Below are 23,238 nucleotides of genomic sequence, written 5' to 3' on the forward strand. Positions count from 1 at the left end.
GGGGGGGGGGGGGGGATTGTAGAGAAGTGTTGAATACTGAAGCTGCTGTGAATGCGGAGAAGCGGTGCCATGTGTTTACGCATGTCTGTCAGCCACCAGTGCTTAGGTTATGTGAGCTGGTTCGCTAATGGTCCGGGTGTTATGTCTCCTGTGCTGGATTACTCCCACACCCTTTTCTGCCCGAGGACTGATTGAGTTCATACACGCACATAAAGGCACGAAACACCCTAGCAAGTTAGTCACATGGCTCTTATATTTCAAGCAGTGAAGCCAACAGCATCGGCCACACGTCTCTCTGACCTGATGTGTCTTCAAATCTCCCATAGCCTCCGTCCTTTCAGATATGCATGCATGTGCATGTGTATTCATTTTGCTGCTTTCCTCCCATTGCCATGAATAATGAAGGAGTAACCAGGTCAATGTGACCATGCAAAATTCAACACAACGCAGCTAGTGTTACTGGTGAGGTAATCTGCGGCTCGCTGCGCGTCCTTCAGGTCAATGCAATATCAATACACATGAAGAGATAGGTTTGGTCTCTGAGCCTGACTGACACTGCGCAGCCTTCATGTAGGGATGAGGTCAGCCATGAGGTAGGAGGTGGGAAGCAGCCAAAGAACTTAGTTCGATGCAGCTGCCACCATGCTGAAAAACTTCACCAGAAAGTTAGTCAATGATGACAAAGTTTGGGGCATGTGGGCAAAGAGCTGAAGAAGATTTTGGATTGTTTTGGGTAGTTATTAGTTGTTCATGGATTTGCTGTGACAGAAATGGATTGACAATGATTCTGATCATTTCTGGTTCTAGTTTATAAAATGTGAGGATTGGTGGCTTTTTTCTTACAATATATTATATATTTGGGTTTAAGACTGCTGGTTGGACTAAACAAACAATTTCAAGACATCAGTTTGGGGCCTGGGAACAGATGTTGAGCATATTGTATTATTTTTTCACATTTTACACATTGAGATAATTAATAAGTCAAAAAAATGCTTAGGTGGAGCCCTAAACTTGGGTTGTGCAACACTATTTATTTACAAGTTTGGTTGTTGTAGGTAAATCCTTTCCAAACAACAAGTCAACTATTATAACAGTCGACAAGTAATCATAATCATTATCTTGTGCTTTAAAACAGGTACACACTGTACACCTCTAATCCCCTACAACAGCTATGACATGACAGCGGATTAAACAGTTGTGCAAACTGGACACGAGAATATGGGTATCGTGTAAGTACTGCTCATGTAACATAAGATTATAGCGATTTAGAGTGTCATATGGGTAGATATATGACCTGGTACATGGCTCTATAAAACATAAAGATACATTTTTATAAGCACAGGCTGCACCTCCATGAAATGAAAGTGGATCCGAATGACTCATAGAGCGAGTGCACTTGTGTGTGAAAGTCAGCTGTGCGTCAAAACCGGAGAGGGATGAGGTACAGAAATAAAGGAAAGGGCTGGTTGGCAAGGTAGCTGACCGTGAGGTGAAAGGAATGGCAACCTTCCCATCGGTTAATGCTTAACACACAAACGCGTACACAATGACGCGCGTGTGCACAGAAGGAAGCAAAACTGTCACATACGGCCAATTTCAATTTACACTTCTCTCTTTTAACCGCTTCACCTTTGCTGAGTAAGCCTTTTTGCTTGACACGGTGCAGACGAAGCAGATAAGGCATGTATGAGGGCAGAAATGAAAGGTTCAACTGCAGCCAACAGTACATGACATTGAGAGCGATGTTTTGGTTTGAACACAATGGTATACAGAGCAATTGTGGATTTCAACACTCTTGCAATGTGTTGTTTTTAGAAAGCTTTTAAATAACTATGCTGGTGACAGTGTAGATCATGTACTAAGTATAGACAAAACCCTGCAAGCCCCTCATGTTAAGTGAGGAGAGTAACCTTAAATTACAAAAAATCCCACTAAGATGATCCCTTTTAGAGGGAAGTTAGCATTTGTTAGGCATTGAGCACTGTGAGGTTTTAAAGTAATACGTGACAAACAGCAGACAAGCAGAGCCCAAATCCCCACAAATTGCAGGTGCACTGGTTAAAACAAAAGCAAAAGTATACAGTAATGTTTACAATAAGCATAAAAAAAGAGGAACAGGCAGAAGTGAAAATAAGTGAAAGCTAACTGACAGGGATATGACAGACAAATGCAAGTGGGCTGACAGCTTAATATGAAATTTATTTAAAAAAAACATTGATTTATGATATTTATTAGGTTTGAAGTTGTCTTGATGTTGAATTCCTCTGAGTAAAATCATCTGCTGCAAATAAATAAATACTGTTACACTCTAAGCATATTGTAATGTGTGCCGTCACCTGGTCTTGCAGTGGGTAATCACATCTTTGAGAGCTACGACGCTAACGCTGAAAGGAAAAGACCTGCCTGAGAGACGGAAAAACACTCAAGCCAGTTCAATGTGTAGTGTGAAGTGTGTTTTTCATACAAGGCTAGGAAAGGCACCAACAGCCACAACACTGCCTTTTCTCATAATAAAGCACACTATATAACCATAACCCGAGGAAGAAGACGATAACTATATAGCCTTTATGTTCAGCCAAGACTTGTGGGTGACATAAGATACTAACACAAGACAAAGCTGTCTCCCCTTCACCCTGAGGGGAAGAGAAGGTTTGTAGCTGCATGTGTTTTCTGCTGCTTGGTGACATTGCAGGAGTCTTGGCCTTGAGGGCGAGAATGTGATCGCAGTTTGACTGGCTCTGTTATAAATAAGAGGTCATGGAAGAGATTGATGGCGTATCAGGATCCTCAAAAACAGTGGAAGAGGAAAAAAGGTGAAAAAGACTCCAGCCAGTTGAGATGTTCCAGCCTGGTTTTATCATCATCCCACTTGATCTTCACTTTACTCTCTCTTTCCTCTTTTACCTGATATTTACAAAAACACAACAAGACACAGATAACTCCCTTGAAATAACACAGCTGCAGCCTCTTATGGAAAACAGCCCCAACTGAACTAGGCAAACCACCATGTTATGTGCATGTTATGGCAACAGAAATGACAGATGCTAAGCTGGGGCCTTTACATCCTCCGCTGAGTTTGTGGCCGTACAGCAGACGTTATCTTGTCAATGTACAAAAGCTGCATAATGTTGAGTCATGAACAGCAAACAGCTGCGGTATGGTTTTCACACTTCACACGGATTAACGGTTCTTTCCAATCGAGCAGGACACAAAGGGGATTCCCTGGTTGCAGCATGAAGAGCCACTTGATCTTTTTCCATCCTTTAGCTCTCTGAAATCCTCCTGTGTTTGTGAGTGAGTGAGTGTGTGTGTGGTGTGGGTGGTGTGTTGTGTGTGTGTTGTGTGTGTGTGTTGTGTGTTGTGTGTGTGTGTGTTGTGTGTGTAGAGAGAGAGAGAGAGAGAGAGAGACACAGAATGACGGAATAGACTGAAAGAACGGATTATGAGAACCACAATTCCTGAGAGGAAGAAAGAAAAAGGAGAGAGGAGAGAGAAGAAGAGGAGAACAAAAACAGAGAGAGAGAGAGAGAGAGAGAGAATCCTGAACTGTCAAAACCACCCACTGGAAACTTTCTGTCCTTCCCAACCACAAACATATCTGAGGCGAAACGAACAGGACGTAACCCATGAACCTTCACTTTCTGTCTGTGAGACACTAAAAAGGACTATGCTGGTGTTAACAAATCTTATACATAATAGATCACAATTTCAAATGCCTTCTGCATAACATTTTCTGAAGTCATTAGGGTTAGCCTTTCAAGCAGCCATTAATTTCCATTTCCATTTTCAACTTCTCTGCTCACTTACTTTTATATTTTTTATGCTTTCTCATTTGCAACACGTGGTGTTAATGTGTTACAATTGGCTCAGAGTGATGGGCAGCTTACTGGTTTACTGTAAATGTTCCAAAGATCAGCATTGCAACATTTGTCCTTAACGAAAGTATTTGGACAACACCCAGAATCAGATCTAGGTATGGTCTGTTGTTTTTGTGACCACCAATAGCTGGCAACACAAATAAGAATTAATAATTTTCCTGGGTGCAGCTATTTTCTGATGATCACTGTAATGGATAACTGGATAGATTTTAAGAGTCTGTTGATCTCTGGCAATCACTATAGTTCCTCTGGTGCACCACAATATTAGTGTACTATCCACAGATTACTATGGGTATTCCTTAAAGGGGAACTAAATTTTACACATCAAAGTCTGTTTACAAGTCTTGGGGAGTACTATTGCATATGAAAACAGTGGTATAAAGCCTTTTATGACTCCAGACAGAGCTGCATGAAATCTCATAAATTGTCTGATGTGTGATGTCATAAGTTTAATGTGGCATCTGTAGAAAAAAACGTCTCATTCTAAGGTAACGAAAACACAACAATTCTTATTTTCAGGGGATTATACACTAACGAAAATATACCTATAAATGTTATATTCCATTTCTGCCAATAGATCCTCCTAAATGTTACAAAGTGGATTTTTAAAAATGAAAAGAAATCTGGTTTTGTTGAGTAAGTGAGCTTACCAGACTTGTGCAGCCCACTCCTCATCTCTGTGTGCCCAGGGCTTAGCTGATACTAGCATAACACACCTGACTCTCCAACTGCTGGAGGTCATGATGCATTGTGGATAATGCAGGCGCCAGGTTTTGACAAGGAAGAATATATGGTATAAAAAAATATAATAATATCTCCGGTTCTGCTGCATAGATTTTGATCCTTTTTTAAAATTGCCCGATGTGAGTTCCACAATGTTATACTAAAATTTTCAGTACATCCTCTAGGAGTCATGTGAATTAATGGTACAAACAATTAACCATCTCACTATTAAAGTCACCACAGAGCTTTAACTGTTACAACTGATAAGACTATTTGTTTACGTGACCAAAAAGTAAACTTTGCACCGTTTCACAGCTGTCCTGTCAGTGTTGTGCTCAATATTCACAGCTTCATGTGACCCAGATCTAACCACTCTTTTCATCAGCGTTATTATTAGCTGTGCTGCTGATGACTTGCTGAGGCTTTGTGTGTGTGTGTGTGTGTCTATATCTTACTGTGTAGGAGTGTTTTTGCTAGCAGTAAGGGACTGCTGAGTCACTGCTACTGAAAATGCAAGCACACATGTGAAACAACACATACACGCAAACCATTAGGAGAAAAAATGGTTCCAGCAGAAACCAGGCAAGGGCCCAAGTCCCCCCCAGCCAAGCAGCCTGTCTATTGGTAATTGCAAGAGGGATTGGATCCCCATTGAAACAACTAAGGGCCTGCGTTCATGTATTTAAGAGGCAGTGCTATGTTTCAGTCTGCCATCTGTGGGCTTTAGCTCTCCGATTCTCTCCCACTCTCACTCCTTTTCTTTCTTTCTCTTTCTCTCTCTATCAGGGTGGAAAAGTACCGTCGAGGGGCTCAGTAGCCAAGGCCCGACCGGCTCCTTTGTTCCGCCGTGGGAGTCTAGTCTCACTGAGAAAAAAGCTCCGGTTAATTATTAATATCTCATTGACTTATAACGCACAGCAGGCTTTAGAGGAGCCTGCAGGCAGAGGAAGCTGTCACTCCGGGGTGGTGAGGGATGGTAGGCCAGGCTCGGGCTTCCAGTGGAGTGTCACGAAGCTCTTTAACCTCTTTGTACAGCTACTGCCACATCCATCTAGTATCTGTACTCAATCTGACCCGTTATGTTCTGATCCCACGTCTATCTATCATAACAGAAGTTTCAATACATGGCTTGAAAGAAGGAGAATAAGATGTTGCAGATTTTGGTGGGGATGCATTTATGAAGTCAACTTTCTCATGCTTACTACAGCACCTCCAAGGTCCATCTGTATGGTAGGTATATGCCAAATACAAATATATGAAATATATATATATATATATATATATATATATATATATACTGTAGATATACACAAATAGACAAAACCATTTCTATTGCTATTATAATAGGCTTTTGCATGCAATTATGTATGCAAACAATAAACCTTAACTGCTAACCATGCTAGCGACAAACAGAATGGCCAAATATGGTTGTGTATATAGCCATCCTTTGGCTAGATAAAGCTGTGTTTAACCATATTTGGCTAAATATGGCTTCTTTTAGCCATGTTGTAGCAAAGATATGAGTGTTTGGAATACACTGAGCATATAAATAGACTGGAAAAGTGGATTATGGTGCAGTAGTTGTTTGAGAAGTTTCTATGAATGTTTTGGACTCTTTTGCCATTAGTCTTGGTCACCATTGGAATCCATTTCAAGTGTTGTGAATCCAATTTGATTACAGCTGCTGTCCTCTGTGAGCAAGAGCAAGCAAGCCCATAGACAGTGAAGGTACTCATAACTCATGTTTTTAGTGGAATATTCTATTTAAAGCATAGAAATATTAATGTAAATGTTAAGAACAGAGAGACAAAGGGAAGAAAGACAGAGCAGTGTTGGGTCTCAAGCCAACAACAGAGTGCTGGCTGGATGAGGAAATCATTCCCAGAATTGATTGTGTTTACATTCCCCACAAAGCTGCCGATTCCAATCCATGGGAATTGGATGAAAACACAGCTTAATTTAAGTTAATTAGCAAGACTGTATAGAATTGTGGTAAATGCTGCCCTTAAACACAAAACGGAAATAATCCAGCCAATATGTTTATGGTAGAGAAAAAAAATCATATGCACATAAAAAGTGTTTTTATTTGTGAATATTTGAATTTGCTGCAATTCTGTGGCATGCAAATGGATAAGGTGGGAGCAGGCAGTCAGGAAAAAAAATCCAACTAACAAAAGCCAGCTTTCATGTGTTATCTGTTAAAAATTAGGGAAATCCAGCAGTGGAAATATAAACCTTATGCCACACGTATTTTCCTATTTTACCATGCAAATATCCTGCCAAAGGCCATGCTGTCGACTGGCAAAAGGAGACACAGAGAACAGCAAGAGGCTGGTCAGAGATTTGTGGACAGGACTTAAATAAGAGGTTGATTCAAAAGTGATCGAACCAGTGGATGAAAACAAACATGGGTCCACGTTAGCGTACACGATATAATAGTCTACCATGACACATGGATTTATAGACATAGCAATAAGCTGAACACTGTTGACTGAATTTCCACAGAACAAACAAAACCCAATGGGTCACAATGCTCTTGATTTCAGTTCTTCTGATGATCTGGAGGGACATGGACACAAAAAAGGGCCCCTGCGGATTCTGCACCAGTTCAAAGGCCATAAAGTGCACATAGTATGATTCACTGGATTGGAGTAAAGGGTCTCTGTGGTGGCACAGAGACAAACTGATCTCAATGACACATTCAGAAATACTGTGGCTGAGTTGACAAGCTTTTAAGCACACAGCCCACAACATCAGTGAAGACAAGTTAAATGAGATAACTTCACTTCCTCCCCACACAAACACAACTAATGTGCTAACAGAGGTTAACAAGACAGAGCGTGGGATTTTGCTGTTGTACTTGATACTATAAAATACGAGCACCCTCACATATAGAGAAAAACAATCCGCAAAGGTCAAGACCGAGCAAAAGCACAGAGAAAGTGCAACTCAAGCATAACATGCTCAGACATGACAGCACATTAAATCCAGTTCTACAAAAGTGTATTCCAAAAAGACAATTAAAAGGCATTACCACGGGAGGAAGAGATTTCATTATTGTCTGGGTGAGACATACAAACAAAGCCTTGAAATATGTTAAGTCACATACGTTACAGATGATCACTCCCTGTCTGACAGGAACACACTTGAAACCATATACATTATCATAGCCATTGAGGCTATAGGACACCAGTAGAGGACTGAAAGATAAGCTAGGCTGAAATACAGTATGTACCTGAGAGCCATCCCAGGGGCAGCGCTCAGTTTATAAAGGAGATTAAAGCTGCAACCACAGCCATGCACGGCCGCCCTGTCAAGGTTCAGTGTTACAGATCTGCAAAGGACAAAGCCCATCCATAAACCTAACACTGCTGTGCTGTGTTCAGTCTACTGTCTGTTTGATTCACAGGAACAGAGATCTGATAGGCTGTTTATGTCAGAGGGGGAGAGCATCACCTTTCTGCAGACACACACATAATCCAGTGAAACGTTCACACTTTTCCATGAAACCTTTCACTCAGTCAATCATTCAACGTGTATATTTATTCAGGGGGGAGAATTGTTCGCTCTCTTTTGCATAAGCGCCCTGTATAGGCAGAACAATAAGAACAGATGTATTACATGTTGCAAATAGAGTTTGTGCAAACAAGATAAGGAAAATAACACTACAACATATAAAGCAGGAACCGGAATAGAAGATAAAAACGGACGAGAACATATTTTAAAATGTTTAAATGTCCACCATAGAATAACATTCGTATAGCAGCAAATGATTCATGTGCACTTGAGAGGTGAGAATACAATGAAACTAAATATACTATTGCACAATATTGTACTAGCAATTGAAGATTTATTAAGACTAATCCTGAGCAATATATTATATTAAACTGAGAGCAAAGATATCTCCACTGTGGGAGCTGTACTCTCTCTCTCTTACAATCTGTTAGCTCAGGCTGATGGGTCATTTGCTTTCCTAATGAGCAGCCCTTCCTTCTATTTGCTGCACTGATAATAACTTTATTTGCCATAACCTGTGATCACTCAGTCAGCTCAGTCAGGGCTCCTGGGAGGGAGGGACTTGGCCCATGCTGGACACTGGCGATTGATTTCTCTGGAACTGTCCTGAACTGGATCGATATTAGTTTACTGGTGCCGTGAGAAGTTAAGAAGGAAGTCTTTCTTAATATGTTAAAAGCTTTCAGTTTTTCTTCTCACACTCTGCCCCACAGATATGAGCTATACCAGCTAATACTTCTGCCTGACACTTAATAGGTTACATAAGAGGACTTCACTAAGGCATCAAACCACATCCTTTTGACTCTCATTCCATATCCGTCTCAGGCCTGCTGGTTCTAATGACTCTGATTACAGGAGTAGCAGTTACAGTGATAGCTATGAATATTTGCATACCGACCATCTGGTGAGAACTGTGTGTTCTAACTAATGTTCTTCAGTGCAAGATACTGCATGAGTGCATATGTGTGTTTTTGCATGAGTATAACAGCCTCATGATAAGGCGTGTGCTAACCACTGTAGTTTATACTACATGTTACACACTTTACAGCAGTCATAAAACAAAATAGTCAACACTAACCTATAAACATGGTAGTGACAGTGTGTGGCTGTAATGCTCATTATACATTATACTGTTGTTGTTTGTCCTCTGTACGGTGGCCATTTAAAAACTGTTTTTAGACTGAGCTTTACACTGTCAGGCTAGGCTGTATCTCGTCAGACTCGGCTGATTAACACTTATACCATCAATTCATGTAATTAAAAAGGAGCTATTGCTTGTTTGTCTTTGGTTATACTTGTTATAAAAACACCTTTACATGAAATTGCTAATTTGAGCTTAGCCTACATTTGTCTGATGTGACTACAAGGCTAGCAATTGAGGTATTTTGCATCTAAATAATATGAAGTTTTCCTGTTCTTTCCATTCTGCCAACATGGCATTAAATGCAACATTACACTACACTCAGCATGTTGGCGTGTTCTCTAATAAGCATCCTAACGTTAGCATGTTTGGTTTTGTAAATTGCCTGTAGCAGTTCAACCCACCCGCAGCACAGAAAAAATACTGAAGGAAAATGAGTCTACATGGCTACTAACCCCCCTGCAATGCTCTCTTCCTGTTAGCGTCCCTTAGTGACGGCCACAGACAGAAAGGGCACGAACTAGGGTGCGGTTTCGGCAAACTGGTTCATAGTTTCTATCATCAGGGACCGAGTCTCTCTGGAGACGTTTAATCTGGCTCGGCCTGCATGGAAAACAGTTTCCCAACACTCACTTTAGCAGTCAAGCGTTGGCCACAGGGAGAGGTTTACAATGTAAACCATTTTGAAGATGGTTGCTGCTGTGTGAAAATGTTTGCTGTGCACTCTCTGCCAGATTCCAACGGGAATCCAGTAAGGGCTTCCTCTAACTCACTGGCCCTCATTCAAAATACCTATCAATACTATGTTGGTATCTGTCACATCACTACACTGTTTTCTCCTCGGCAGAATTACAAATGTCAATACCGAGGGTGTGTGTTTAAAGCAAAGGTCTGAAATCTTCTTTGATTATCACGGATACACAGGGGGACAGACAGCATGCCAAGACCAAAAGGTTCACAGACTAATTGTGTCGGCTTGCAGTAGCAATTAAACTGCTTTACAAACAGTGCATGAAGGAACAGCATGATGTGAACCTGCTTTCATGAAGCCTCAAAGCTACCCAGTTCTGTGCTGATGCAGTTCCTTGAAGATAAGAGAACACAAAGAAGAACACAGGACCAGTTGAGGCCACAGACCGCAGGAGATGACTATTTAAAAACACAACATAGAAGACTGAGCCACAGGACAGAGAAAACAAGGCCGGCATACTCATAATTTCACTGCTCTGCCAGAATCATAGCAATTTGCCCATTCAAATTAAGTGCAGTTCTGTGCAGGGCCGGGGATTGTTCTACATAGTGTGATACCTGTGGAAAGTTGACACCCTTTCTTGGTTTTTCTGTGCTGAAAGGCTGAGTAGGGGTTGGACTAGAACGCAGTGTCTGCAGATTGTTCCCATGCAGCTGATTAACATCAGCAGTAAGATCTCCATACTCCCGGTCTAATTTCCAACCACTTTTTGGTGAAGGCCCCTCTTTTCAAACCTGTTCTACATTAAAGAGCAAAGGGTTCTCTGGCTCCCCCGAGAGAAGTGCACTAACTTTCGCTCATTATTTAAGAGCAAGGGAAAGTTGACTGATTGCACAGCACTCCCCTATTACAATTACCCCTATATTACGCCTATAGGCTCGAGCCATTTCTGGTATGCACTATAATATCACTTCGCTCAGGCCTTGCTCTTTATTTTAATCTGCTGGAGCCATCACAATAATAAGCACTGTGCATCACATGAAAAAGTGCAGAGAGCAGGTACATGTGAAACCTTCTTACTGTACATGATTAAGATAATAAATACTTAAACTCGACATACTAAAATATTGTATTTCTAGCCTTTTCTCTTTTTTATAATGTCTTTTTATACAAATAGTATTCTTATATAGTACATACAAATCTCTACAGACACACAAATATGCAGACAAAGCATGATAGCAAAAATGGTTGAACAAGAAAGAGTAAGAACAAACAGAAAGGGGGTCAAAGCAACCCACAGACAGGTAGCCAACAGGTTGATAAATTCACTTCAAAGCATGTGAAGATTTACCTCGAATCATCTGTTTTAATAAGAGCTTACTGTGGAGACAGTAAGAAAACAAAAAAGTCTGACAGATCTAAATTAGGCTTAAAGAATTTCAGGTTTTATGCTGTCCTTGTTGAGCAGCAGTATGTCATAAGCTTTTTAAAATTCGCTGATATGATTAGATTTGTCTGTGATTTGTATCTTTTTCCCTTCCTGTCTTGTCACTGGGCCTGGGGTATTTGAAGCAGTCTTTTCTCCAAGCTTGAGGCCTGTGCAGCATCTGGTTGACTTGGAAACAGCTGTGTTTTCACAGATCTGACTGAGGGTTTATAGCTGCTCCCAGCAAGCCTGGGTTCACTGCGCCTGTTTGGCCAAAAAATCTTAAATCTCACGTCTTCTCCTCTCTCACAGTCTTACAGAAACACTGTTACTGTCGCTGTTTTTCTTCTTCCTCCCAGGGAATGCATACAGTCTAATACATCTGGGGATGTTAAATGAGTACATGACAGATCACTTTAGAGTCATAAATTCTAATTTGATGCACAAATCTAACTTCCTGTTATGGCTGTGTTTCAGATACACAAATACAAGTATCTACTGTTACTATGCACACACAAACACGATGCATCAATTATTCAAAGCAGGTGATGTAGGAATAAATTCAAAACATACACAGCTTTTTCAACCAGCATCTAATATCAAAAGGCTATTTATTTGTGGTACAAATTTGTAATCTTGTGCTGCAATGTGACTAAATGTAAGAGAAAACATTATTAATATACATTATTGTTCTGAAAACATTATTTAACCACTTACGTAATAACTTGCTGTATTGCCTGCCTATTGCATGTTTTACCAGGTAAAACTCCATTCACCAATCAGTTCGTACATCTAGACCACCATGGCTAAAACACATCATGTCATGTAACACAATACTGGTTCCACATATGTTCCTCTCAAGGAAACACACATTTATTTTACCAGTTGCTCTCTCCTTCAAAAAAAAAGTTCTGGTTTTCCTGTGTTTAGTTGACTATATCAGATATTGTGTCTGCACACTGGAGCTGAACAGAGCTGCTGGGAGAAGATTGTGAAGTCACTTAAACCTGATGGATTTCAGGAGTTTAGTCTCCTATACTGAAAGCCTGCATATTGCTTGCATGTATATGCCAACAACATAAGTTAAAAGAACAAAAAACACACTAACATACTCCTGTCACACAGAGGATAGGTTTTATAGTGAGTGACGGTGCTCTTTGTATTGGATTAAAGCTGACTGATGCTCAAGCAGATTACTCAGCGTTCTCTGGTCACATGACCCGAGACATGCGTGCCACTGCGGCAGAATAGCAGGTCATCAAGCACGGTGCTCTTCAGACTAATCAGTGGCTTACAGCCAAAGAAAATAGTAACAATATCAGCGAAGAGGTTTAATTTCCTCCAATGTTAAAGTAACGAAGTGGATTTATTTGGTACTGCTCTGTTAGGTAGTGCTCGATTCTGAGGTGCGTGTACAAGTATTTCCATTTGTGCAACCACAACATTTTAGACAATAATATTGCACCCCTTGTGTATTTGGCAGCTTAAGTTATGAGTTTAGTTTTTTTATATGTTACACACGACAACGTCAGATAATATGAATGCAGTACATTGTTGTACCTAAAATTACAAAGCAGTACAGTGTAGTAGTGTGTAACAACATTAATGGGCTCAGTCTGTAGATCCTTCTACTTAAGTAAAGGAGCTGAATACTTGTTCCACCACTGCTTCACAGTAATTGTGCTATGTTTGAAATGAGAAAAATATAGGTTTTCAGGAAATCAAATGTTGAGAACTCCTCTTTCTTTTCCATAAATATTTTTTAAGTACACGTATAAAACCTAGGGCTTATGTCTTATTACATACAGAAAAAACATTAAAAACGTCAGTTACAGTATGACTTTGAACATACATTATAATGTAAAACATATATGTGATATAATGTGTAGTTTCATAACAGTGTCCCCTCATACTCCCAGTCACTTTTTCCCAGTCACCCGTTTCTTCAAGACATAAGTACCACATATATCATCTAAAATAATCAACCACATGTTTCTGTAATTACAACATATGAAAGGCACCCCAGTAATCTCCAGATTTGGGATCATAAATCCTTGCTGACTATGACCTTGTGGGCAACTAACATTCAACATGTGGAGGGAATAAAGCTATTTTCGGGGGATTCTCAATAAAATAAACAAATCTGGAAGACTGAAGAATGAGGGGGTTGGCTCACAGAAAGCCTGTGTGTTATGGAGGAAACTTCGATTCACAATGTTGGTGTAAGGGTGCCCTCTGCTGGCAAATAGTTAGATTTTTTAATTATGATTTTACAATATGGTAAGACCAGCTTCAAAATTTATAGAAAATGTTACATCTCTTCAAAAGTGCCCAAATGTTCTAAAAACAAAGCTGGTAGGAGCCGGTATCTTGCTCAAGGATACTTCAGAAGGGCATGCTCTGACATGGTTAAAGGATAGTTTGACTAACCAGTAGGGACACCTGTTGCCAATAAGGAGTCATGTTCAGGTTTGGTAGATTGTATCAAGGAGAGCATTTGGTGGATTCAGGACATCACTGACCTGTATTTGCCAGTCCTGACTTGCACGCCTTTCATTCCACAGTGTTGTGCCCCACCTACATCATTCACCAGATCATCCCCAATCATCAGTGCCTGCAAGAGACGAGGACAAAGAAAACATTGTAATTTAGTTTAGGAGCCTCTTTATTTCAATAATGCCAGTTCTCCTCCCTTGTTGTTTCTGCTTCCTACCTCAGCATCATCAGCACTTGGCAGATCCATTTCAGCTTGCCCTCCCTTCTCATGTTTCTTTTTTATAACGTCTCAACTATCCTCTTCCCTGACCAGGCTTGTTGTTACACAAGCCCGAGTTTGCACCATTGTCTATTAGTGTGAAAAATGTTATTTTCTGGAATAAATTGTAATGGGCAATAAGTGGCAGACAGGGTGAAGAGAGGAAAAAAGAAGAACCAGCAAGATCCTAAAGATATTTTCACACCAGGCTTGTCTGTGATTCAAAATAACAGCACGAGAAAAACAAAGCATTATTAGGGTTCTAGTGAACTGGGATACTAAAAAGGAGCTTAAGGACACAATGCATTATTTAGTAATGCAAGGAGGTTAGTGCGGTGGGAGTTGATCACGCCTGGAGATAACCACTATGAACTGAGGTGTTCTCAAGAGTTTGGTAAAGGAATGACACTGGTCTGCAGGAAGGGAAAGGTTTCATTTTGACTACCAAGCCAAGTGAGTGACTTAACGGACAAAAAATTTCCATTCTGGGAAGAGAAAGCTTCTTCGCATGAAAGCCTGGGTGAGTAACTGATGACTCTGGAAAGGGCAGCGGATGTAGCTGTGGATATATCTATGTCTCAGTGAAAGAAATGACAATCCAGAGAAAAGAGTGAGGCTTAGACTGAGATGAAACCAGATTTCTCAGAGTGCCAACTGCCAGGTCCAAACATAGAAAAGCTTAGAGAGACTGCAGTGATAGAGCACAGTCTTTAGACTTGGGATATGCAGAGATGAGCAGATGCCAGGAATAGACATTTAACACATGTTTAGACACCTGATGAGAAAAAGAGTTGTCAGGAACAGGAAGCGTCCTGGCTTTGCTCTGTGATAGGATCCAGCATGGATCGTGTGTCAGAATCTTCCTATTCCAGCTGCCTTGGCTAAATATATCAAACTAACAATTAGGAGGTGTGTTCAAGTAATTAGTTGTGGAATGCCTGCACCTCTCTTGGAAAGGTGTGTGGAGTGTTAATAGCTTAGCACTATAGCGTATCTGTACCTACAGTATGTGGCAAAACACATAAACAGGTGGGTGCTACGAATGGCGTACAAAACCGGCAGGAAAACTAATAAATATCTTGAAACAATAATCTGCAAAGAAGAAATTTTGTTTTCTGACACATGTAAGTATATACTGTATATCTGTGCCTCTACACAAGGAAATAACATAACAAAGCCTGCAGGAATTTAGGCACATTAAAGGAGTATTTGTATTCCTGATTAAGATCACAAGATTGTTCTTTTTGTATGTGGGAGGATTGGAAAAAATATTAGTCACAAAACCTTTATGGTATATTTGTTTGGTTAGCACTTCAAATCCCATGCCTGTAAATTGAATTCATTCTGAAACTGTTTTTGCAATCAATTGCAGATGCTGACTGCTGCAGCTTTGCCACCCAGAGGGAAGTGACCACTGCAACTACCGAGTACAGCGACATAAAGTGCATATCATCTATATAAACTGGCCTATTGAAAACTAATCACTGCAGTTCTGAGTTGACTGACTTACATACCAATCCAGTCAAAGGTCAGAACAGAGTCAAAGCATAGAGGAATCCCCCCCAGCAAAGCTAAATATTTAGCATTTTAGCCTAGATCAAAGAACTGAAGCAAGAGCCTGTGTTCTTGCACAACATTACACTTACTTGCATTCTGGATACATGCAGTATATTCTGTTGTTAACGTACCTCATGTGGTTGAAGCCCCATGTCATTGAGAACACTCTGGAAGAATGTTGGGGATGGTTTTCCAATAACCTCAGCCTTTAAATCACAAGCATACTGGGGGAACAAAACAAAAATGAGTCATTGTTCACATGAGCAGAAGTGCTGTTATCAATTCTTAACAATTCTATCAATGCAAATGATGAACCTACTGTACCTCCAGAGCTTTCATGTAAACCCCGACATCCAGTTTCAAGCCATCTGTCTCCTTGTAGTATCTCCTTATGAAGAGAGCAAAACATCCAAAACATTTATATTTATTTATTTATTAAATATTTCACGCTGTGCTTGTCACTTGGAATAAGCAATCCAGTACTACTGACTACTAACTTTTAATATCCTCTCACCCTTGGCCCAGAGAGAACAGCACTGGTTTCTCCAAGCCTATAAGGACACTGAATGCCTCATTCAGGTTCTGGTAGGAAAATTTTTCAGCTGCGTCTCCAATCACCACGCAGTTTGGGTTGGCCTTGTCAACGCTGTCAAACTCAGGGATAAGTCCTGCAGAAGAGTAAACACGCAGTTTAATACTTTTTAGGGTTGGGTCATATAAAACAGCGGTTCCCAACAATTTTCTATCATTTAGTAAACTGACATGAAATACTAAGTAATATATTTTATGGATAGATAGATAGATAGATAGATAGATAGATAGATAGATAGATAGATAGATAGATAGATAGATAGATAGATATTTTATTTATCCCGGAGGAAATTCAAGCATCCCAGTAGCATACAAAATACAAAACAATACATTAAACATACATTAAACTAAAATTAAAAACCCGGATCTAACAGTAGCTACAGTTAACATTGCAAACAGTAAACAGTGCAAATGGAGTGGAGGCAAATGGGAAGTAAACAGTGCAAATGGAATGTGCAATGGAGTGGAGTGCAAATGGAAGTAAACAGTGCAAATGGATGTGCAAATGGCGTGGGAGTGCAAATGGAAGTAACAGTGCAAAATGGATGTGCAATGGCGTGGATGCAATGGAAGTAAACAGTGCAAAATGGATGTGCAGAATACAGGTAGAAATTGTCCATTGTCTATCTGTCTATTGTCTAATTGTCCTCCCTGCCTTTACTGAGAGCTGTTGTACAGTCTGATGGCCAGGGGGACGAGAGAGTTTTTGAGTCTGTTGGTGGAGCTGGATTGGGACATATTTCATTATATTATCAGATTATATTCAAAACTGTACAATAAACCCAAATAGTAAACTCAGTAACTACGAGACGTTTGTTTAAAACACATGATTTGGATAAATACTGAGCAGATTATTTCCTGTTTAGGGAACTTTTTATACAATTCTCTGATTATATTAAACATTAAAAAAAAAAATCTTTTTAAACAATCATGCATAAAAATTCAGTGTTTTCTTCTCATCGTTCTATTAGCTCTTTGGTAGTTTGAACTTTTCTAATGCAGGACGAGGCTGTTTATCAGAGAGTGAATTCTCTGTGATTACTATATCTTGTGTTCAGGTTGATCTTAATAATAATCTGAAATTAAGAAAAATAACAATTTCCATTTACCTTTCTTTAAAGAACTGAACAAAAGGCTGAGATATAGGCCTACTATCTATATTTTCAAAGTTTTTAAGATCCAATCCTTAAAATCAAGAGGGCCACACGACCCCACCGTGAAGGTACGGCAACCCCTAGTGGGGATCCCGACCCCCAGATTGATAAACCACTGATATAAAGAATAAGTTATGGTTATGATTAGATTTACATTTTAGTAGGAAGCAGTTGGTTTTGGTATTTTTATGGGATTTGTGGACAAATATATCAGCAGCCTTATCCTGTAACACAAGTTCTGTGGACTTTATGTTGATGTTAAAAATGTGAACGTTTGAAGAGTTTGTTTTAACAGATTCTTGATCCTAAAAGTTTGCATTAACAGTTATTTGCCATTGGTGACAAGTGAACAAGTGCCCTGAAAACTCTGCTTTAAGTGGATAAAAATGTCACCCAACTGATTATTACTTTTATATGCACTGTGTATTATGATATGTCTTGACAATTTTAAAGCATTACCATCATACACCAGCAGGTGGGGCCGGAGACCCCTCTCTTTAAGGACAGCTACGGCTGCAGGAGCCGGAGAGAACACCTCAGACACGGATATGTCAAAGCCCAGTCTTTGGAGCTTGGCTACAAACGTCTCTCTGGTGGCCTGGGTCTCATTAGTGCAGAAGCGGAGCAGCAGGTCGGACGCCTTTAGCCTTTTAAAAGGATCAGGAGGTCAGAGTGAGGGAGGAGCATGACAGCTCTCTCACAATGATAAAATATGCAGCTTTAACCATACATGCACCACAAGGAACTGCAATAAGTTACCAGCACAGTGACTAACCGAGTGCATGCACTTTGCTCCACAGGCTTTGACAGGCAGTACGCTGAACATGCAAGTGGCTTAAAAAAAAAAAACCTCTTAAAAATATCTAATAGCTCACTCACTTTTTCACAGCTTCAATAGAGCCGGGAATGGCAACCCCGTCGCCCTCCCCGCTGTCGTATAAAACGCCACACATGTCCAATATGACACCTTTCAAACTCTTCGCACAGCCCGGCCAGCCACTGTCAGCCATGGCGAAACAGTACGTCTCAATGCGCATGCGCCTAACGCGAGGCGGTGGGATTCACCCTCCTGCTCATTGATATTGTAACGTGTACGGCACGCTGTGTACTCATAGTTATCATACTTACAGCCCAGTTTTTTCCCACCATATATCTATATTTATCTATATTTTTTTGGGGGGGCAATTACCGGAAAAAGTTGCAACACGGAGGCGTGTCCTCTGACGTAAGTACGCACAGACACGCCACGCTAGACTGTCACATAAAGCCAGCCGCTTCAAATTTCAGACGAGCATCATCGTCGGTTTAACTTCGCTTCTCTTCTGTCTGGTAACGTTATTGTTGGACTTTCTTCCAGTCTGTCTCCTCTCTCCGCTTGAGAACGCTTGTTTGATAATGTAGGGGTTGGCAGGCAAAAAAAAAAAAAAAAAGTAAATAAATACTGAAAAAGCAGGTAACGTGCTAATGTTAGCTAGCTGGCCGGTGCTATGTTAACTAAAAGCGTTGATCTTAAAAGCGTCTATACTCTTTGGGGGGATAAGAAACATGTATTTATTAATGTCGACTGGCCTGTAAGTGTCATAAATATAGAGCTTGTATTGTACTTTTCTAATACAGAAAGGTTTGGGAGGGCTGCTTAGTTGGCAACGACTAACCACATGATAGGAGCGGATAGTTATGGTCTTTATTTAGCTCCTGGCTGGAATGTAGATGGGTGTGTTGTGGAGGCAGCTCCGCGCCAACCTATCATCTCTCAAGAGCAGGTTTTACACAATCAGTGACACGGATAACTGACCTTGATGTAACCAGTCCAGGTGCTGTCTGTTTGCTCTGTGTATTTATTCACTGTGCAAGGTTATTGATTATCTGGAGCCAACTACTGGCAACTACTCTCATTTTCACATTCAGTATGTCCTTTCTGGAAAATTGCTGTACTGTTCTTATCATTTTGCATGGAATTAGCCTCTGTTAATAGTCCAGTGAAACATGGTGTGAGGCATCTCAAAACTATTCAGTGCCACGCCATGAATTCCAAAACCAATGCAAGAAAAGTAGTGCATGTCACAGGACCAGCTAACAGCGAGAAGGACATTTAAAATAAATGTGACCCAATAGAAAGCTCTGGATCATCACAGTTGAGTTGCCATGCTGCTGTGGGATTAGCTTTTTGTCAACCCATACCCAGCAAAGGTCTGTTCCTCTATTGTGTCCAGTGTGAAAGAGAAGCGTTGTTCAGCAGACCTGTAAAGCCTATGTGCACTATGGAATCTCACAAGCGTATTAGTATTCAACCTTTGTAGCTACCGTGAGGTTTTTAGGGCCGATTCTTTGTTTTATATTGTTATATGTGAGGGGTACGAGCAGAATTAACAAGTTTATTGTGTTTGTGCTACGACTGTTGCTGTGGCAGTATGTCTTCTTGAGCGGCAAGGATTAGTCGACTAATCGATAAACAGTCGATTGACAGAAAAACTTTTTTAGAACTGATTAATTGTTGGGAAGAATGGTGTTTTTCTCTGTACTTTGAACTTGGAGAAACTGGGTTTGACATTTTTCACTATTTTCGGACATTTCTGACATAGACCAAACAATTATGAACTTCTGTTTCAACATTTACTGGAAGTGTTAAGCTTATTGCATAGCTGTGAACCTGCTAGGGCTGAAACTTAGGTTCATTTTCAGTTAATTTGACGATTCTTTTCTTAATTAATCCATGTTTAATGCATTCTTAAACTTAAAATGTGTTGTGGTTACATTGATAGATTTACTGTACATGTTACTTGGAGCAAAGGAACTGAATCTCTTTCTTTTTTGTGTGCTTTAACATCTAGAAATAGCAACATAGAACCATGAAAGGAATGATGCTCCAGCTCAGCCGCAGCCTTAGCCGCGCCGCCCCTGTTCTCAATCGCAGCATCCACTCTGGTACGCGCCCGGCCTCCACCGCCGCCTCCAAACTGAGGTCCGAACGCCCGCTCACCTCAGAGGAAATCTACGCCCGTGAGGACAAGTATGGGGCGCACAACTACCATCCCCTGCCTGTGGCCTTAGAGAGGGGCGAGGGTGAGTTCATTTTCCTCGAAATGTTACAAATCCCACATTTAATAATTATCCAAGAGTTTCCGAGACATTTATTTTCTTCTTTTGTTTTCTTCAGGCATACATGTGTGGGATGTGGAGGGCAACCGGTATTACGACTTCCTGAGTGCTTACAGTGCAGTAAACCAGGGTCACTGTCACCCAAAGATTGTAGCTGCGCTCAGCGCCCAGGCCTCCAAACTCAGCCTGACTTCCAGAGCATTTTACAACGATGTGCTGGGAGCCTATGAGGAATACATCACCCGCATGTTTGGCTATGACAAAGTGTTACCCATGAATACAGGTACTGTAGGCAAACCTCCAACTCATTTTGTAATCGTAACATCTTCAGAGGTTATCATGAGTTTATTTGTTGCCGTTTATTTATTTTTGTAACGTATTAGGCGTTGAAGGTGGTGAGACTGCCTGCAAGCTTGCTCGTAAGTGGGCTTACAGTGTGAAGGGGGTTCCCAAAAACAAGGCCAAAATCATTTTTGCAGGTAAGATTACATCACAATTTCAGACTTTGTCCCATTTGTCACCTTTACTCTGTCGTATAAAGGAATTGGTAATAGTTTGCACATTTGACACATATTGTACTAAACTATTGTGCAATGATTCTTGTTTGGATTGTACGACAGGCTAAGATTACCAAACTTAGCATAAGCACCAATCCTCTTGACAGACAGTAGGATAAGGTGACCATCAAAGGTTTTCAAATGTCCTGCAGCATATAAAAATGTTTAGTCAGAACAATATGATAAATGTGTCATCTCTTTCACTGTTGTTGATTAGAGGGAAACTTCTGGGGCCGCACCATGGCAGCCATCTCCAGCTCCACGGACCCTAGTAGCTACGAAGGCTTCGGTCCCTACATGCCAGGCTTTGAGCTTGTCCCATACAATGACATTCCTGCACTGGAGGTACAGCTTTTGACTATCTTCAAGACATGCAGTGCAGTATCAACCATGTTTCTTTTGTTTTTTTTAAATTTGTTTCAGTATTTCAGACGGTACACCGGAATGACACTTTTGAGTTTCATACTGTCACCCGCAGCTAATGTGTGGTAATGTTTCTTCAGCCTTGGTTCAACCCAGCTGCCTTGTAAAATGCCCAAATTATAGGAGGAAGTTTATGTTTCAGTCACTGCACACCAGACTTTGGTCCCTTTTTATACATAAAATACTTAAATGCACTAACAGCAAAAGTTTTGATCTTATTTGCAAGATACATGGTTGACTTTGTTATTGGGGTTGTAGAGAAACACTGATGTCAGAAGCGGCAACAGTTTCATCATACTTGCATTCACTGTTAATGTGCTGGTGGAAGGATCCAACATTCAGGACCTGCCAAATTGCATTTCTCTCACAATGTTTTTTCCTGGCAAGACTAACCTGGAGGACAGAGAAGAATTATATCTGCTGTTTATAAAGGCTACTGTTCTGGAAATAGATTTTGGTCAAAAGATTTGCACTTTACCCAGCCTTGTAGTCAAAGATTGATGTTGTTTGACAACATTAACATGCATTATCTCTGTTTAAAACAGTGTTTTTTATAAGATAATCCAAAACCAGCTGACTGGATACCCTCATTATCTGTGTAAACATGAGGATCGAGTGACCGGCTGAAGTTGCATGTGTCTGCTGATAAGATTATCGTCGCCACTGCTGCTTTTCTATGTAAATGTAAAAATGTAATGATTGAGTAGCATGTATTTAATGACAAGGGTCATCTTAGACACAGATTAAAATGTCTGACTAGTCTTTTTCTTTTCTGTCTTTTGTCCAGAAAGCTCTCCAAGACCCAAATGTTGCGGCTTTCATGGTGGAGCCCATCCAGGGTGAAGCTGGGGTGGTGGTGCCCGACCAGGGTTACCTGACTAAAGTCAGAGAACTTTGCACCAAATACAACGTGAGGCTTGAAAAACACACAGACGAGAGTTTCCTTAGTTTAGGGGTTTGATTGTGTGAAAACACAGGTACTAGCCATCTTCAAACAGAAATACTGTCTGGATTGTTGGTAATAAAAACACAAGAGTATATTTGGCATCATTTCCACTAATCGACCACTAAAACTGCCATGTGTTAATTCCAAAGTTGTGGTAACACTGCTACAATTTCCAAATCATGAGGATACTCCCTGGTATGTGGATGTACAGCACACAAATCTGGAGATAGCATTTTGTAGTTTTTAATGATGCTGCCGTAGTACACATGCACTTCTTCCATATGCATGGCTAATACAGCTCTGTTTGGCCTCAAGAGTAAACATATTAAAATGTTTCTAAGCAGTATAAAAGCATTCCGCACAAACACACAGCTGCCAGCTCTTATTGTTTCCTTCTGACTGCAAAATTAATTGATTGCAAACTGCAGGCTGGGTTGATGCTTATTTATAAGTTTTCTTATCTGGTAAAAAAAAAAAAAAGATGATCTGTGCTTCACCAGGAGAGAGAGAAAAGGTTCAAAGGTTCAAGTCAAGTCAAGTGAAGTGCAGCAACATTGAATTGTGCCAAAGAAAACATACCGTTCCATTCTGCTCAGCTAATGTTAGTATGTTATTCACTCCGGTCATCCACGCTAACACACAACTGTTGTGAGTGATGACAGGGAATATGTCAGCATATAGCAGATGTAATGCTTAATTGTCATTTAATGCAACATGTAAATACTTGTAGACATGTAATTTTAGGCTGTTCCCAGTGGGAGCAATATATATATATATATAT

General features: G+C 40.4%; 2 protein-coding genes and 1 long non-coding RNA gene across 3 annotated transcripts in view; 2 read left to right on the plus strand and 1 right to left on the minus strand.

The window, feature by feature from the left end:
- Window positions 1-16,204, plus strand: part of LOC118326187 — a 21,246-nt gene extending 5,042 nt beyond the window's left edge. Inside the window, exon 3 of the long non-coding RNA XR_004796624.1 lies at window positions 15,503-16,204. This is a non-coding gene — a long non-coding RNA (uncharacterized LOC118326187). The remainder of the gene's footprint in view (window positions 1-15,502) is intronic.
- Window positions 1-18,557, minus strand: part of lhpp (phospholysine phosphohistidine inorganic pyrophosphate phosphatase) — a 20,222-nt gene extending 1,665 nt beyond the window's left edge. Inside the window, exons 1-6 of the mRNA XM_035659126.1 lie at window positions 18,312-18,557; window positions 17,892-18,079; window positions 16,202-16,355; window positions 16,012-16,075; window positions 15,819-15,911; window positions 13,898-13,989 (exon numbers count right to left, since the gene is read on the minus strand). Coding sequence (XP_035515019.1) covers window positions 13,898-13,989; window positions 15,819-15,911; window positions 16,012-16,075; window positions 16,202-16,355; window positions 17,892-18,079; window positions 18,312-18,469 — 749 coding nt within the window. The 5' untranslated portion in view covers window positions 18,470-18,557. The remainder of the gene's footprint in view (window positions 1-13,897; window positions 13,990-15,818; window positions 15,912-16,011; window positions 16,076-16,201; window positions 16,356-17,891; window positions 18,080-18,311) is intronic.
- Window positions 18,558-18,666: 109 nt separating this feature from the next.
- oat (ornithine aminotransferase) overlaps window positions 18,667-23,238 on the plus strand; it is a 7,018-nt gene continuing 2,446 nt past the window's right edge. Inside the window, exons 1-6 of the mRNA XM_035659115.1 lie at window positions 18,667-18,761; window positions 20,264-20,495; window positions 20,590-20,814; window positions 20,915-21,010; window positions 21,306-21,433; window positions 22,299-22,421. Of these exons, the coding sequence (XP_035515008.1) occupies window positions 20,282-20,495; window positions 20,590-20,814; window positions 20,915-21,010; window positions 21,306-21,433; window positions 22,299-22,421 (786 nt within the window). The 5' untranslated portion in view covers window positions 18,667-18,761; window positions 20,264-20,281. The remainder of the gene's footprint in view (window positions 18,762-20,263; window positions 20,496-20,589; window positions 20,815-20,914; window positions 21,011-21,305; window positions 21,434-22,298; window positions 22,422-23,238) is intronic.

This window comes from Morone saxatilis, unplaced genomic scaffold (assembly GCF_004916995.1).
Source record: "Morone saxatilis isolate NCDOM2014 unplaced genomic scaffold, NCSU_SB_2.0 Contig1, whole genome shotgun sequence".
NCBI classification, from domain to species: Eukaryota; Metazoa; Chordata; class Actinopteri; family Moronidae; genus Morone; species Morone saxatilis.